Raw genomic sequence first — 14,207 nt, forward strand, 5'->3', positions numbered from 1 at the left:
GGAGAATCTATCCTCTTCATCAGGTGAGAAGACATGCATATTCATGTACAAAAGCTACAACATGTGGCAATAGACTGCCGCTAATAAAAAAAGAAAATGTTAACAAAAACAGATGAAACAACCAAAACCAGTTCTGCTTGGAGTCCAGACAGAAAGAAATGAACCCAGGCGTTGTCACTGCACAGAATGCTAGTCATGAACATGAAAAGTCAAGAACACAAACACATGTTACACCATCACACTTAAAAGTGGAACACTAACAAGAAAAATCAATGTCTGAATTTCCTGTGGTAGTGCTGCGTAGCATCTGAAACAATAAAACAGGAATGTGATGGTTGCAGAGGGGGAAGGGTAAAGACAGTTGCATTCGATCCTATGTTTTGGTCATAGAACTTGTCATAGTGTGTGTATTAATTTTTTTGGATGAGTATTTGATTATTAAAATCTTCATGTTCATTTCTAGTTTTGTCTTTTTTTAATATTAGTACCCGAAGGGGCATAACCACATCCAAAGATTAATGGTTAATCTTCTAATTTTATGTATGAAGTATCAATAAGTTTTGTTTAAAGAAATTATCCTCAGGGTGAATTATGTTGGCTTCATCCCATGTCATGTGATGATTTCCAGACCAGCAATGTTGAGCATTTGTAGGCTTCCACTAGCTCTTTTTTTTCGTATTTTCTTTAATGTTCTCACATTAAGTAGTCTTTCTATTTTCTTATATATCCTTATTACAAGAACATGTTATACTTTAAACAGTTTTCTGAGTCCTGTGTGCCATTTTTAGTTTGATTTTTATGAGATTGTCTAAGAGTGTTTTGTGTTCTGAAACCATTACTAATATTTTTTTTTCTGCCTACTCTTCTAATTTTCTCAGATAATTCCGGCACACAAAGGATTGACATGTATGTACATTTTTCTTTGTTTTCATCTTCTATTGTTTTTTCTATTGTTTCTGTTGCAATTATTTATGACTGACTGAGGGTATCCATTTTTTATAAGATCTGTTTCAACGTTTTTGATTTCTTCTTTTAAACCATCTTTGTTCAAGCATAAGCTCTTTGCTCTGTCACACAAAGAGAATGAGACTCCTTCTTTGACAGATTTTTGATGGTTCGTTTGAAAATTTAGATATTGGCCGATGTGTGTTTTCTTATAATAAACTGTTGTCATAAGGGCGTCCCTATCTCTTACTACACACACATCCAGAAACGGGAATTTGTTTTGGATTTCTAAGTCCATGGTAAGGCGAATGGAGGCAGAAATGCTGTTTATGTGGGACAAAAGTTCATTAAGTTCAGTGTCTCATGAGGGTAGACAATGAAAGTGTCATCTACGTATCTCCACCAGATCTTTGGTTTGAACAATAAAGGCACTGGCAAAAATGAATGATAGAATAGATACCATTGCCATTCCCAAAATTGCAATGATAGTAAATTTTACCCTCTGGTTCAAAATACTTTAAATGCATAGCTTTAACAGTTCCATTACGTGGTTAGGCAGTTTCGTTCTCTCATTTAGTATTTGATCTTCTTTTAGTTGAAATTCGATTTTTGGAGGATCTACTGGTGTCTGACATCCTGTGTATCGTTTGGTATCAGCTGGTAACCAGTGGGCAGACTGGGTTGATTTTTTTGATAATGAAAGTGAATTCTGTAAGGCAGTCAAAGTAGTAAACAGACTTTCAATACCAAAGGTAACGAGCATTAAAGTTAAATATTTTAAACTTGCTGAAACCAATCGTTAGTTATGCTGGCAGCCTGTAATAAAAAAGGCATCGGTCACTGTTAGTTATATTGGTTGTTGGTCGGATAAGCTTCAGCCAATTCTGATAAAGCTCCGCCCCTTTCAACTCACTTGTACAGGTGGATGTGTATCATTGGCAGTTACTGTTTAACATCTGTTGACTAAGATGGCTCTACACAGCAAGGCCAACATTTTTTGGAAATTTTAACTTTGTAAACAATTTTTTGACGATGTTTGTACAGGAAAACTTAGATATAGTTTGTTATAATAAATTACTAAATAAAGTAAATAGATTTAAAATTGTCTTCTTTGACCAGATCTGACTTAATTTGATTTAAAGCTTACTTAAACAAATGACGTTAATGTAGTTACAACTGTCATGGCAGGTCTGAATCCAATTTTTCAACATCAGTACTCCTTGAATTGAGAATGGATGAAATACTATTTTAGATTAATGTTTTGACTTTAGAATGGATAAAATACTATTTTAGATTAATGTTTTGAATTAAGAATGGGTGAAATACTATTTTAGATTAATGCTTTGAATTAAGATTGGATGGAATACTATTTTAGATTAATGTTTTGACTTTAGAATGGATGAAATACTATTTTAGATTAATGTTTTGAATTGAGAATGGATGAAATACTATTTTAAATTAATGTTTTAAGCTAATTATAAATCACTCGGACTGTTGGTCGGTAGCTAGAAGGTTATCTGCTGCCTCATCAATCACCAAAATAAACATTGAACCCAATATTTATGACAGGGTGTGATCATGCTGGGAGGAGGAGTGCAGTCTCAGAACGAGTACAGGTCTGTCATCTACTACCATGAGGACAAGCCAAGGTGGAGTGAGACGTTCAAGATAGCTGTCCCAATCGAAGACTTTAAGGGCTGTCATCTCCGATTTACTTTTAAAACACAGGTAAGATAGCCTCTTAGTGGAAATAATATTGTATTTTATTTTTGAAAGTAAAGTAAAATGTACTTATTTATTAACTAGTGTTTTGTTTTTGTAGCATACAACAATAACAAATATATATCTTTAATATAGCCTTTAATAATAGCCTTTCAAATTAAATAAGGCAAGAACTTGGACTCCAGACAATAGAGAATCATCTTCTGGCGGATTCTTATTTATTCCCAAAGTACTCCATGGGATCTAAGTCTCAACACTGATGCTGGTTTCAGGTTGCCAGCATATCCTTTATGATCCAGGAGAGTATTTTTTGGAGGATCTACTGGTGTATTATTCTGTTTGGTCTCAGTTGCTAACCAGTGAGCAGAGAGGGTTAACTTCTTTGATAATGAGAGTAAATTCTGTAGGAAAGTCAAAGTGGTATTGTGCGATTTTATTTAATTGACATACCTTTTTAATATTTTTACTTCTTTTACATTATAATTGACATATTTAATCTCAGAACCCCTCTGTTCAACTAGGGGCAGTACATTAAAGTCTTCAACTGTTCTGTTGTTCGTGACTCCTGCCTTTTGTCTCTCTTCCCAATAGATGGATTGGCAGGGTGTAGAAGTGTATGGAAATTCTGCTTGAAAGAAAACCATCCATTTTTGATAACAAACTTTCAAACAAAGAAGTGATAGGGAATTGTTCTTAAATAATGATGAATGAAACAAAATTATATTCAAGACGCAAGTATTATTTTTAAGATTAGACTCAAACAGTTTTAGAATAGGTTTATCTTTAGTTTACAATTTGCCCTTAGCTTTTGCTTGTTTTCAGGTCCTCAAATGAAACAAAAGATAAAAATGAGAAGCCCTTTGCTCTGAGCTATGTGAGACTCATGCAAGAGGACGGTACCACACTGCGTGACACACAACATGATTTACTTGTGTATAAAGTGAGTGTGCGATTAATATAAGGATATTATCAATCAAATGTGTTGTTGTGCTTTTTTTTATTATTTTGTACTGTCAACAACCACTAATTGGTTACACCTTTTAAATGGAATATTTTTTGACAGTTCATGAACTACATAAGTATAGTATTACTACTATTCTATACCATTTCAAACAGAAAGAATTGCTGATTTCACTGGTAAAATTTGTTTTGCTATTTTGGCAACAGTGATGTCATAGTGACACGATAAACTTGCCAAAACGATCGTCTTCATCTAGCCTTTATAAAGTAGGTGTCTGTTTTGGTAGATTTATTCACAAAAGTTATTTATTTCATGAGCTAGTGTTAATAACTTAAATGAGTTTATTATGGATTGTTTTAAATCGGTATGTAGCGTTTTGTTAGTAATTTCATGCTTTTATCTGTGATATGTTGTAATTTGTAAACCTACATCAATCTAGGCTATTGTGCAGTGCAGTGAAAGTGTTTGGGAGCTACAATATTAGTGATATATGATGGGTATGGTTTATTATGTTGGTTTTATAGCTTTGTTTTTGGGCTCTCATTTCAATAATGTATTTAATTGTTGTGAGACAGTACATTTCTGATTTCCCTGATGAACATCTTCAAATATACATCTACTTGGAGGGTGCACATTTAAAGGAAACAAAATTATGTTGAAGGTTGACCACAAGAAATTCGATGCCAATGATGTCGGATACCTGAACCTCCCTTCCAAACGCAGTGAGCTCATTGAAGGTTCTAAACCCTCTCATGGCGGTCTGATCCTCACCAACAAGGACTCCTTTACAATACACACGAATGTCTGTTCCACCAAACTCACTCAGAATGGTAAGTCTTTTTTATATCTTATTAGGAGGATAATGGTTGGTAAATCTGTTCCAAATTCACATTATACAAAAATAAAAATATAAAAACTATGAAAATCACCAGTATTTCTGGATCAACCCCCAGCACGCTGTTCTTACTTGTTTCATTATAATCAACATTGCAAAGTTTGTCACATAATTAAAGGCGTGTACAAGAAGGCTTGATGTTTATGTTAAAATGTCATATATTTCTATAACAATGAGTTTAAAGTTCATAATACTAATTATTTATTTCCTGTATTAGGTTCCTACATTTGTGACTAAATTACGAATAACTTTAGATGATTATTTAACACCGCTTAGATTTATATTATTTACAAGATCTGGCCAGAAAAGCATCCAACCTCCTTTTGATGGCCGATTATCACATGAACGACTGTCTCAGATCGGTTACGGGGCTGGACAGGGAACACAGGAATTCACTGTGGTCTGTCCGGTGAGTGAGAAACAGCACTCTACTTGTATGTTATTGCATGGGCGAACGTCACATGTCACTATGAACGAAGTCTTGAGCAAAGAGGTTACAGAAACTTGGCTATTCTGTTTCAGGGATAATATCTGTGATATATAAAGCTTTCAATGTCGAGTGTATGGGTTATGTAATGAGACAAAATAGTGGTGTAGGTGGTTCTAGAGGGAGCGATTCTAAGCCTGTAACGACTAGAAATCTAGAAACATGGTTCATTTTCTTATAAAATTTAATAAACTGCAAATTTTTAGGTGCCAAGATCTTCTTTCAGCTCCTGTACAGTCAATTGATGTTTTCATAGATTATTGCAATGTTTGAATGATCTCTGGCCGTTATAGGTCTGCCAGGTCACTCATCACTCAACTGTTGTCATCTTTGAATCTTCTAACAACTCTTTTCTTCTTCTTAACATCTCAAATTCTTCTAACAGCAAAACGCTTAAAAAGCCACTAAGTGCAGTTGTTACCTACAATTACTATAAAGTTTTGTTCTCTGACATGGATGATGATGAAGAAGAAGAATCCCAGAATATTGATATTGAGAATATTCAAGTTAAAGAACAAAACATTGTTACCAAAAAGAAATGGCGACTATGTTCAGATAGTCATGGAAGGGATATTGCTTGGAATACTAATAATCAAAACTCATTTGAGGCTCATTTATGTCAAACCTGGAGGAAAGAATGAAAAATTCTGAACATTCTAAACTTTAAAAATAAAATGGTGTGAATGAAGATGTTCTTGTTCTTACTGTATATGCGTAGCAAATGATGTTGCTAAAAACGAATCTGAAGTTGTGAATCTCTTAGTACGTACAAAAGATCTTGAAATGGCAAAATTGTACACAAGTAATGTAGTTTTAGTGGCCCTGCCTAATCGATATGACCTGGTAGAGCGGTCGTGTATTAATGAAGAGACTAGGAAAATCAATGAAATCCTGAAGCGACTCTTTTTATAAGTATCCTAATTTGTTATTAGTTGAAGCCAGTAAAGGAAGTAAACACTTGTGTACTAGACATGGTTTGCACCTTAGTGTTAGTGGTAAAATGTGGCTGCTTATGAGATAATACAAGGAGTAAGACAGAATCCAGACAAGCAACCCACATCATCCCTAACAATACAAGTGTCCATCAGTATCGTACTGAATCGCCAGTATTGCAGTCAGCCCAAACAAATGAAGCCAACATCTCGGGAAACTCACCATCCCCAGTCCCCAATTTGCCACCTGCCCTCGCCACTGATAACAACACAGTAACCGACTTAATGCGATTTACATCTTTCATGTGAATATCCAGTAAATTAAAAATAAACTAGGCATGTTAAATATTTGGATAAATGAACTTAATATGACTATCGATATAAGAATTAATGGACATTGGCTTTTTGAAGAAGAATTACTTTTATATCCTCCAAGAGGTTTGTTAAGAGAGGTGGATACTCTCTTCCACATTCTCATGCAGAAATCTGATTTAGATGTTTAATTGCAGTTGACCTGTTGGGCCTGCTGAACTGGACGAGTCAGTCTGACACTCTTGCTGATAGTCTTAATGCACTCATGAAGGTGGTCAAGTTCCTGCAAGATGTCTTGGACGCTCGCTTCAAACATTCTCATGCAGAACTCTAACTTAGATGTTTAATTGCAGTTGACCTGTTGGGTCTGCTGAACTGGACAAGTCCGCCTGATACTCTTGCTGATAGTCTTAATGCACTCATGAAGGTGGTCAGTTCCTGCAAGATGTCTTGGACGCTCGCTTCAACATTCTCATGCAGAACTCTAACTTAGATGTTTAATTGCAGTTGACCTGTTGGGTCTGCTGAACTGGACAAGTCAGCCTGATACTCTTGCTGATAGTCTCAATGCACTCATGAAAGTGGATGGAGAGGAGGTGGTCAAATTCCTACAAGATGTCTTGGGCGCTCTCTTCAACATTCTCATGCAGAACTCTAACTTAGATGTTTAATTGCAGTTGACCTGTTGGGTCTGCTGAACTGGACAAGTCAGCCTGATACTCTTGCTGATAGTCTCAATGCACTCATGAAAGTGGATGGAGAGGAGGTGGTCAAATTCCTGCAAGATGTCTTGGACGCTCTCTTCAACATTCTCATGCAGAACTCTGACTCAGACGTTTATGACAACATGGTCTTCGAGTGTTTGGTAACTTTAAATAATTACAATAGTCATTAAGATAAAAAATTTATTATTTTTATTTAATTTTTGTAAATATAAATGTGATTTAATAAACCTAATAATGGGATGAATGTTACTGGTTGGTTCATCTCTACAAGAAGTGGGACTCTAAACAGTGGGATCGTACAAGAACCTTCAACAGGGAAAATCATGGGCATAGTTTTTTGGTACAGAAAAATGCATACTTTTGATAGACTTTCTGTCACAAGGAATGACAATAAATGCGGAGGTATACTGTTAAACCTTATTGAAGCTTAGGCGTGCTATTCAAAACTGCCGGCGAGGCCTGCTCTCTAGTGGTATCATTCTGCTTCACAACAATGCTCGGTTTCACGTCGTGGTAAGAACAGACGCAGCTGGATAAGTTTTATTGGGAATTACTGGATCATCCACCATACATAACTTAGCATCAGGCTTTCATTATTTTTTCAAAACTTGAGGAATTTCTAGGTGGGAAGCACTTTGGAAATTATGACATGTTGAAAGAAACAGTTACTGACTGGTTTAATGGTTAGGAGGCAGAGTTCTTTGATGATGGGATCCAAAAGCTGGTCCTACTACATGAAAAATGTTTAAATGTTCATGGTGACTATGTAGAGAAGTGAGTCAAAATTCCAAGTGGTTTATGATGTTTTGTGGGTTAATTGTTGAGTCCATAATTTAGTTTGCGATACAATTTAAGTTCATAAGTTTTCCAGAAGTGGAATTAGTTGTTGAAAAAATCTTGAGAAGCCTTGAAAGCAAGGGTATATTATCTACCACCTGAATTGATCTGTCTAAAGCATTTAACAGTATATCTTATGATTTGATTTTAAGAAAACTGTTGTTATGGTATACAAGGTAAAGAGTTTTCCTTAATGGCCTCTTATCTAAATAATAGGAGGCAAATGGGGAGGCAAAACTCGCTTATACACTGTCATTTAATTCTCAGCCCGTGATGCAAGTATCTTAATATTATAATTGTAAATTCTATTTATTTTCAGTAATTGTATCTGTTTAACCCTTTGAGTGCCGCGGCGTTTTACTATATGGTACACATAAAATGCCAAGCGAAAATGCCTGATTTTGCAAGGGTCTGGTTAAAAATTCATAAAAAATTATTTTTTTGTATAATGTCCTGGTTTTTGTTTTTTTTTTTGTAGATAAATATATTTTGTTAATAAATATAATACGTTGATGATTACTTATTTAGTGTTTTTATACCAATAAAAAAAAAACATAAACAAAAACTATATGAGCAAAAACATTTTGTTTTTTATTTTGACACAACTTAGTTATTGAAATATTTTATTTTTTCACTTTGAGTTATTCTATATTATACTCCATTTAATTCTTTACAAAAAGACATCCAACAACTTTTTTATACTTATAAATAAAATTTTGAAATAAATATGAAAATATAAACCGCTACAAAACTAGAAATGTTCTAACCTAACCTAACACTGTATATTGTCTACACTGCTAATGCTTAAATCTAATGCCTGCAATACTAGGTCTTCATTGTCAGCAATGTTTTTACGACTCATTGCTTATAAATATCACTGAACAAACACAAAAAAAAACGTAAAAACTAAAAAAACTATACAAATGTATTTAGTAAAGTACTAGCTGCTTACGATCACCGTAACTCACGGTCAAGTTATTGTTTCTACTTACACACAAACTAGAACAACATACATAAACGAAATAATACGAAGATACTAACACCACAAAGCCATTTTACACTTAAAAAACTTTCAATATTTACAAACATTTGTGAAATAAACACCAGCGCAAACAAAACATGTGACGGCTCGTCCGTGTAGCTGTCGATTCCTAAACTCGTGCTCTCTTTAAAACCGCTGTAAAATCATGAATCTAACCAGAATGCAACAAAAACCTTCATCAAAAGTTATGTTGAAGCCTTTGAAATGCGTATGTATAGTCATTGAGGCCAATTTAGATAAATACTATATAAAATATAAGCGTTACTGCAGAAGTCGCAAAAAGCGATTCTGGCATTTTCTTGCATATAATGCAGGATCGCAAATAGCGATGCTTCGGCACTCAAAGGGTTAATTTTGTTTTTTTTTATTTACTACTGTTGTTTGGGGAATAATTTTATTTCTCAACACCTTAAGTCTTAAAGCTGAAGATTTTTAGGTAACACTGTATGTAGTTGTTTTTATCTTCCTGTGTTTTTATTTTTAATTGCTACATTATGTATTTATTTTGTTATTGTAAACCTTTTAATTTTAACACTTGTAAAATGTTTAGCTCCAGCTACAAATGCGTGAATAATTTAAAGGAAAATAATTTTAACTGTAATGTAGGTTTCATTAGTAATAATACTGCATACGTAGTAACATACAATACTAAACAGTAGATGTTTACTATGTTTTTGACAGTGGTCAATTATTGAACCTTTGTGTATTCAATGACAATAAAAGCTTCTGGATTCAATGCAAAAATCAAGAAGCTTTAGAACTAAGACTTGATGTGTGTTAAACTTTGATTTTATTTTTGCTAAATATGATTTTTTGTTTGTCAGCTGTACATCATCGGTCTGGTGTCTGATAGAAAGTATCAAACACTTCCAGCCTGTTTTGGATCTCTACATTCAGGAGAGCTTTAGTGCGACTCTGGCATACAAGTTAGTGTTCTTTATGCATTGAACAGTGTTTTTTTTGTTTACCCTTAAAACACCAAGCTACTTCAGAAGTTCATAATGACGACTTTTTTCCGGACATTTTTATTTGCCGTTTAATTTTCAATAATAATGGCAAAAAACCGTAATTGGTTTTTTACGTTATACGTCTAAGTATAGTGAGAAAAGTATGTAGGTTTTGCAATTTTGCACAAAAATTATTTAAATGTTTTTTAAACTTTTCTCTTTGTATCTAAAGAAATTATTTTACCTTCAATATTAAGCAGTTGTGCACCCGACAGGGTAACACGATTTACAAAAGCCCGACAGAGTACATGACGGCAGTTGTGAAAAGTTCACGTGTATCTGTTCAGTTAAATGTTGTTAACGTGTTAATGAGCTACCGTTTTTTTAGATCACCCAGATTTTTTTCCTCTTTTTGTTTTTAAATAAAGTGACAAAAACCCTAACCAAAAATAATAAAATATATTTTTTGCTTGAAAATTGTGTATTCATTATACTATTGACAAATTTATTAAAATATGAATCATCTGGATTTGTTATTGTCTGTGATAATTCACACAAAGAGCATAAGAAAAACTAAAATAACAACTAATAAAACTTGGTACAGCACTTAACATTATAGCATAAGATAATATGAAACACTTATGAACTAGAAACGAATATCACTAGTAACAGCTGATTGAAATAGATACATGTAGCAATTTTTTCTGTCAATGATTTAGAATCATAAATTTGTTTGAATAAAAATTTTCAAGCAACATCACCATGCTCTTTTGCGGATGTTTCTAGAACTACAGAAGTATTTAAAATTATTTATGCCCTGTGTTCCAAGGCGTAAATGATGTTACAAAAACCATATGTGCTGCGTGTAAAGGTGCATATGCTATGTTGTGGGATAATTGTTAATTGTAATTTATCTTGAGCATTAAAATAATATACAGTACTAATGTTATCAAGTTTCTGATTTAAATTTCTTAAATTTTAAAATATTATTAACACTTATATGTGAATATATAGAACTAACTAAAAAAGATAACTAACTGAATGAAGTATAAATGCTTACAGCAAACTGATAGTGGTACTGAAGCACCATGTAGACAATGCCAACTCTTCAGAAGACAAGGATCTACTGTTGAAGACGATGAAGTCACTGCAGTACATCATGAGGTTCATTGTACGATCTCGTATTCTCTTCTCAGAGTGAGTATTTGCTTCCACCTGCACATGCATTTATGATTCTATTACCTAATTATTCTGAGTAGATTTCACAATAATTGTAATTGTTTTACATGGGCTATCCAGAAAGTAGATTACGTTTTGATACAAACGAAACAAAGTGTCAGAAAAAAATTGTATTATATACATTTGAGAGTGACACTAAAATACTATTTTTCAACATAGTCATCATACAAATTTAAGCACTTATCATAGCGGTGATCTAGTTTTGAAATTCCAGTTGAGACTTAAACCAGGTAGTCCCACCCTCCCGCAGTTCCATGTCGTTATGTGTGCCTCCACTCCATAGACTGAAATTTCATTTCGCAATTATGTGTATTATCTAAGTCTCGCCTCCTGTAATGATTCAAATGTGTAACGAGTCCTCATCTTCTTCGTAAGTGTCTAAAAATATCAATGAAACATACATATGAGTTTTATGGGTTTTTGTTAAAATTTTCGGTAAACATCTTGCATAAAAATTTATGGTAACCTAACTTCTGCGTTACAATTTCATGTAACAAACTCCTTGAAATTTGAGGAAAACTAAGTGGAGAATTTTGTTATTGTGAATCGGCAGTCTTTTCTAATCCTCTCATTGATTTTAGACTATTTCATCAGGCACTATGCTGGGCCATCCACTTCGTTCATCATCATTCACTTTAGGCCATTTTTAAACCTACTCACATTGTTTCCATAAAATTCACAGAGTTGGCAATAAATCTCAATTGGTGCCAACAAAAACCGACCGTATTACCGACCGGACTTCACACCTCATGGGATTTTCATTTGCGTCACACATTTAAAATTCCTTTTGTTAAACAAAAAGGAGCAACAGTAACCTCTCACTATCACTGGATAGCTACTGCTCGACAGACTTGGGTCCCATGGCATCAGAGGCGTGCCACTTAAATGGCTTAGCTCATTTCTAAGTCATAGATCCCAAGTTGTCCAAATATCAAATCAATCGTCAAAACCAATAGAACTGAGGTACGGTGTTCCCCAGAGATCCATTCTCAGTCCTGTGCTTTTCCTGCTTTATGTCAACGACATAGGATCATCACTTCTGCATGGAGGACTAGTGCAGTATGCTGATGATACGACTCTCTGTTTTAGTGCAAGATCAAGTGAAGTGTTGGAACAACAGGCCTTTGTTGACATCAATAACTGTGTACAATACTTCCAAAGCCTCAATCTCACAACAAAACTCCTCAAAATCCAACGTTTTAAATTTTGCTTTGCGCGATGTAGGCAACCATTGTGGATCTGCCGTCTTGTTAGCTGATTCCACACTGGAAGAAGTCCTGTCTTCAAAATTCCTAGGAATACACCTTGATCGAGGGTTGACTTGGAATGAACACATCAATCATGTTTGCGCAAAAATTTCCTCAGGCATTTATGTCTTGAGATCCTTAGCAAAATACTGCCCAAGTCAGGTACTGATAACGGCGTATTATGGCTTAATTTACCCCCATTTGTCTTACGGAATGGTCCTGTGGGGAGCGTGCGCAAGCTCTCAGTTTCAGAGAGCATTCAAACTCCAAAAAAAGCTATTCAAATAATTGCAAAAATAAAATTCAGAGAGTCGTGCAGGCAAGCTTTTAAGGAATTACAGCTGTTAACTCTCCCGTGTCTGTACATTTTAGAAACCACTTCGTTTTTGTATGTATAAGTGTGTCTTAACCAGAGGCCGGGACATACATACGCATGAGACACGAGGTAGAGAATTACTACGAACTGCAAGCCACAGAACAGTGGTTTTTGAACACCTGCCCTCACAGGCAGTGTGTTAATTTTATTAACAGACTGCCAAATTCAATAAAAAAATTCCCTAACGCCCAAGGCGTTCAAAAGGCGCCTTCCCCCCCCCCCCCCACCCCCCCCCCCCCCCACCCCCCCCCCCCCCCACCCCCCCCCCCCCCCACCCCCCCCCCCCCCCACCCCCCCCCCCCCCCACCCCCAGAAAGTCTCTGAGTAGATTGCTGAAATTTACGTTTTCTCAGGCACAAGGCCGAGATGCGAAAAGTCCGTACGTAGATTTCTGAAATTTACGTTCTCAGCCACAAGGCCGAGATGCGAAAAGTCTCTGAGTAGATTGCTGAAATTTACGTTCTCAGGCACAAGGCCGAGATGCGAAAAATCCGTACTCAGCTTTCTGAAATTTACGTTCTCAGCCACAAGGCCGAGATGCGAAAAGTCTCTGAGTAGATTGCTGAAATTTACGTTTCTCAGGCACAAGGCCGAGATGCGAAAAGTCTTTGAGTACATTGCTGAAATTTACGTTCTCAGCCACAAGGCCGAGATGCGAAAAGTCTCTGAGTAGATTGCTGAAATTTACGTTCTCAGGCACAAGGCCGAGATGCGAAAAGTCCGTACGTAGCTTTCTGAAATTTACGTTTTCAGCCACAAGGCCGAGATGCGAAAAGTCTCTGAGTAGATTGCTGAAATTTACGTTTTCAGGCACAAGGCCGAGATGTGATAAATCCGTACTCAGCTTTCTGAAATCTACGTTCTCAGCCACAAGGCCGAGATGCGAAAAGTCTCTGAGTACATTGCTGAAATTTACGTTTTCTCAGCCACAAGGCCGAGATGCGAAAAGTCCGCACGTAGATTTCTGAAAATTTACGTTTTCAGCCACAAGGCCGAGATGCGATAAGTCTTTGAGTGGATTGCTGAAATTTACGTTCTCAGCCACAAGGCCGAGACACAAACAGACTCTGAGTAGATTGCTGAAATTTACGTTCTCAGCCACAAGGCCGAGATGCGAAAAGTCTCTGAGTAGATTGCTGAAATTTTACGTTTTCAGGCACAAGGCCGAGATGCGAAAAGTCTCTGAGTAGATTGCTGAAATTTACGTTTTCAGGCACAAGGCCGAGATGTGAAAAGTCCGTACTTAGCTTTCTGAAATTTACGTTCTCAGCCACAAGGCCGAGATGCGAAAAGTCTCTGAGTAGATTGCTGAAATTTACGTTCTCAGTCACAAGGCCGAGATGCGAAAAATCCGTACGTAGCTTTCTGAAATTTACGTTCTCAGCCACAAGGCCGAGATGCGAAAAGTCTCTGAGTAGATTGCTGAAATTTACGTTTTCAGGCACAAGGCCGAGATGCGAAAAGTCCGTACGTAGCTTTCTGAAATTTACGTTCTCAGCCACAAGGCCGAGATGCGAAAAGTCTCTGAGTAGAATTGCTG

At 35.8% G+C, this 14,207-nt stretch overlaps 1 protein-coding gene across 1 annotated transcript in view; it reads left to right on the plus strand.

Annotated features, from left to right (window-relative positions):
* LOC124358881 (dedicator of cytokinesis protein 1-like) overlaps positions 1–11,021 on the plus strand; it is a 49,808-nt gene extending 38,787 nt beyond the window's left edge. The window contains 7 exon segments of the mRNA XM_046811116.1: positions 2,515–2,673; positions 3,473–3,607; positions 4,290–4,458; positions 6,932–7,119; positions 9,683–9,721; positions 9,723–9,784; positions 10,868–11,021. Coding sequence (XP_046667072.1) covers positions 2,515–2,673; positions 3,473–3,607; positions 4,290–4,458; positions 6,932–7,119; positions 9,683–9,721; positions 9,723–9,784; positions 10,868–11,006 — 891 coding nt within the window. The 3' untranslated portion in view covers positions 11,007–11,021.
* Positions 11,022–14,207: the final 3,186 nt, after the last annotated feature.

This window comes from Homalodisca vitripennis, chromosome 4 (genome assembly GCF_021130785.1).
Source record: "Homalodisca vitripennis isolate AUS2020 chromosome 4, UT_GWSS_2.1, whole genome shotgun sequence".
In the NCBI taxonomy this organism is placed as follows: Eukaryota; Metazoa; Arthropoda; class Insecta; order Hemiptera; family Cicadellidae; genus Homalodisca; species Homalodisca vitripennis.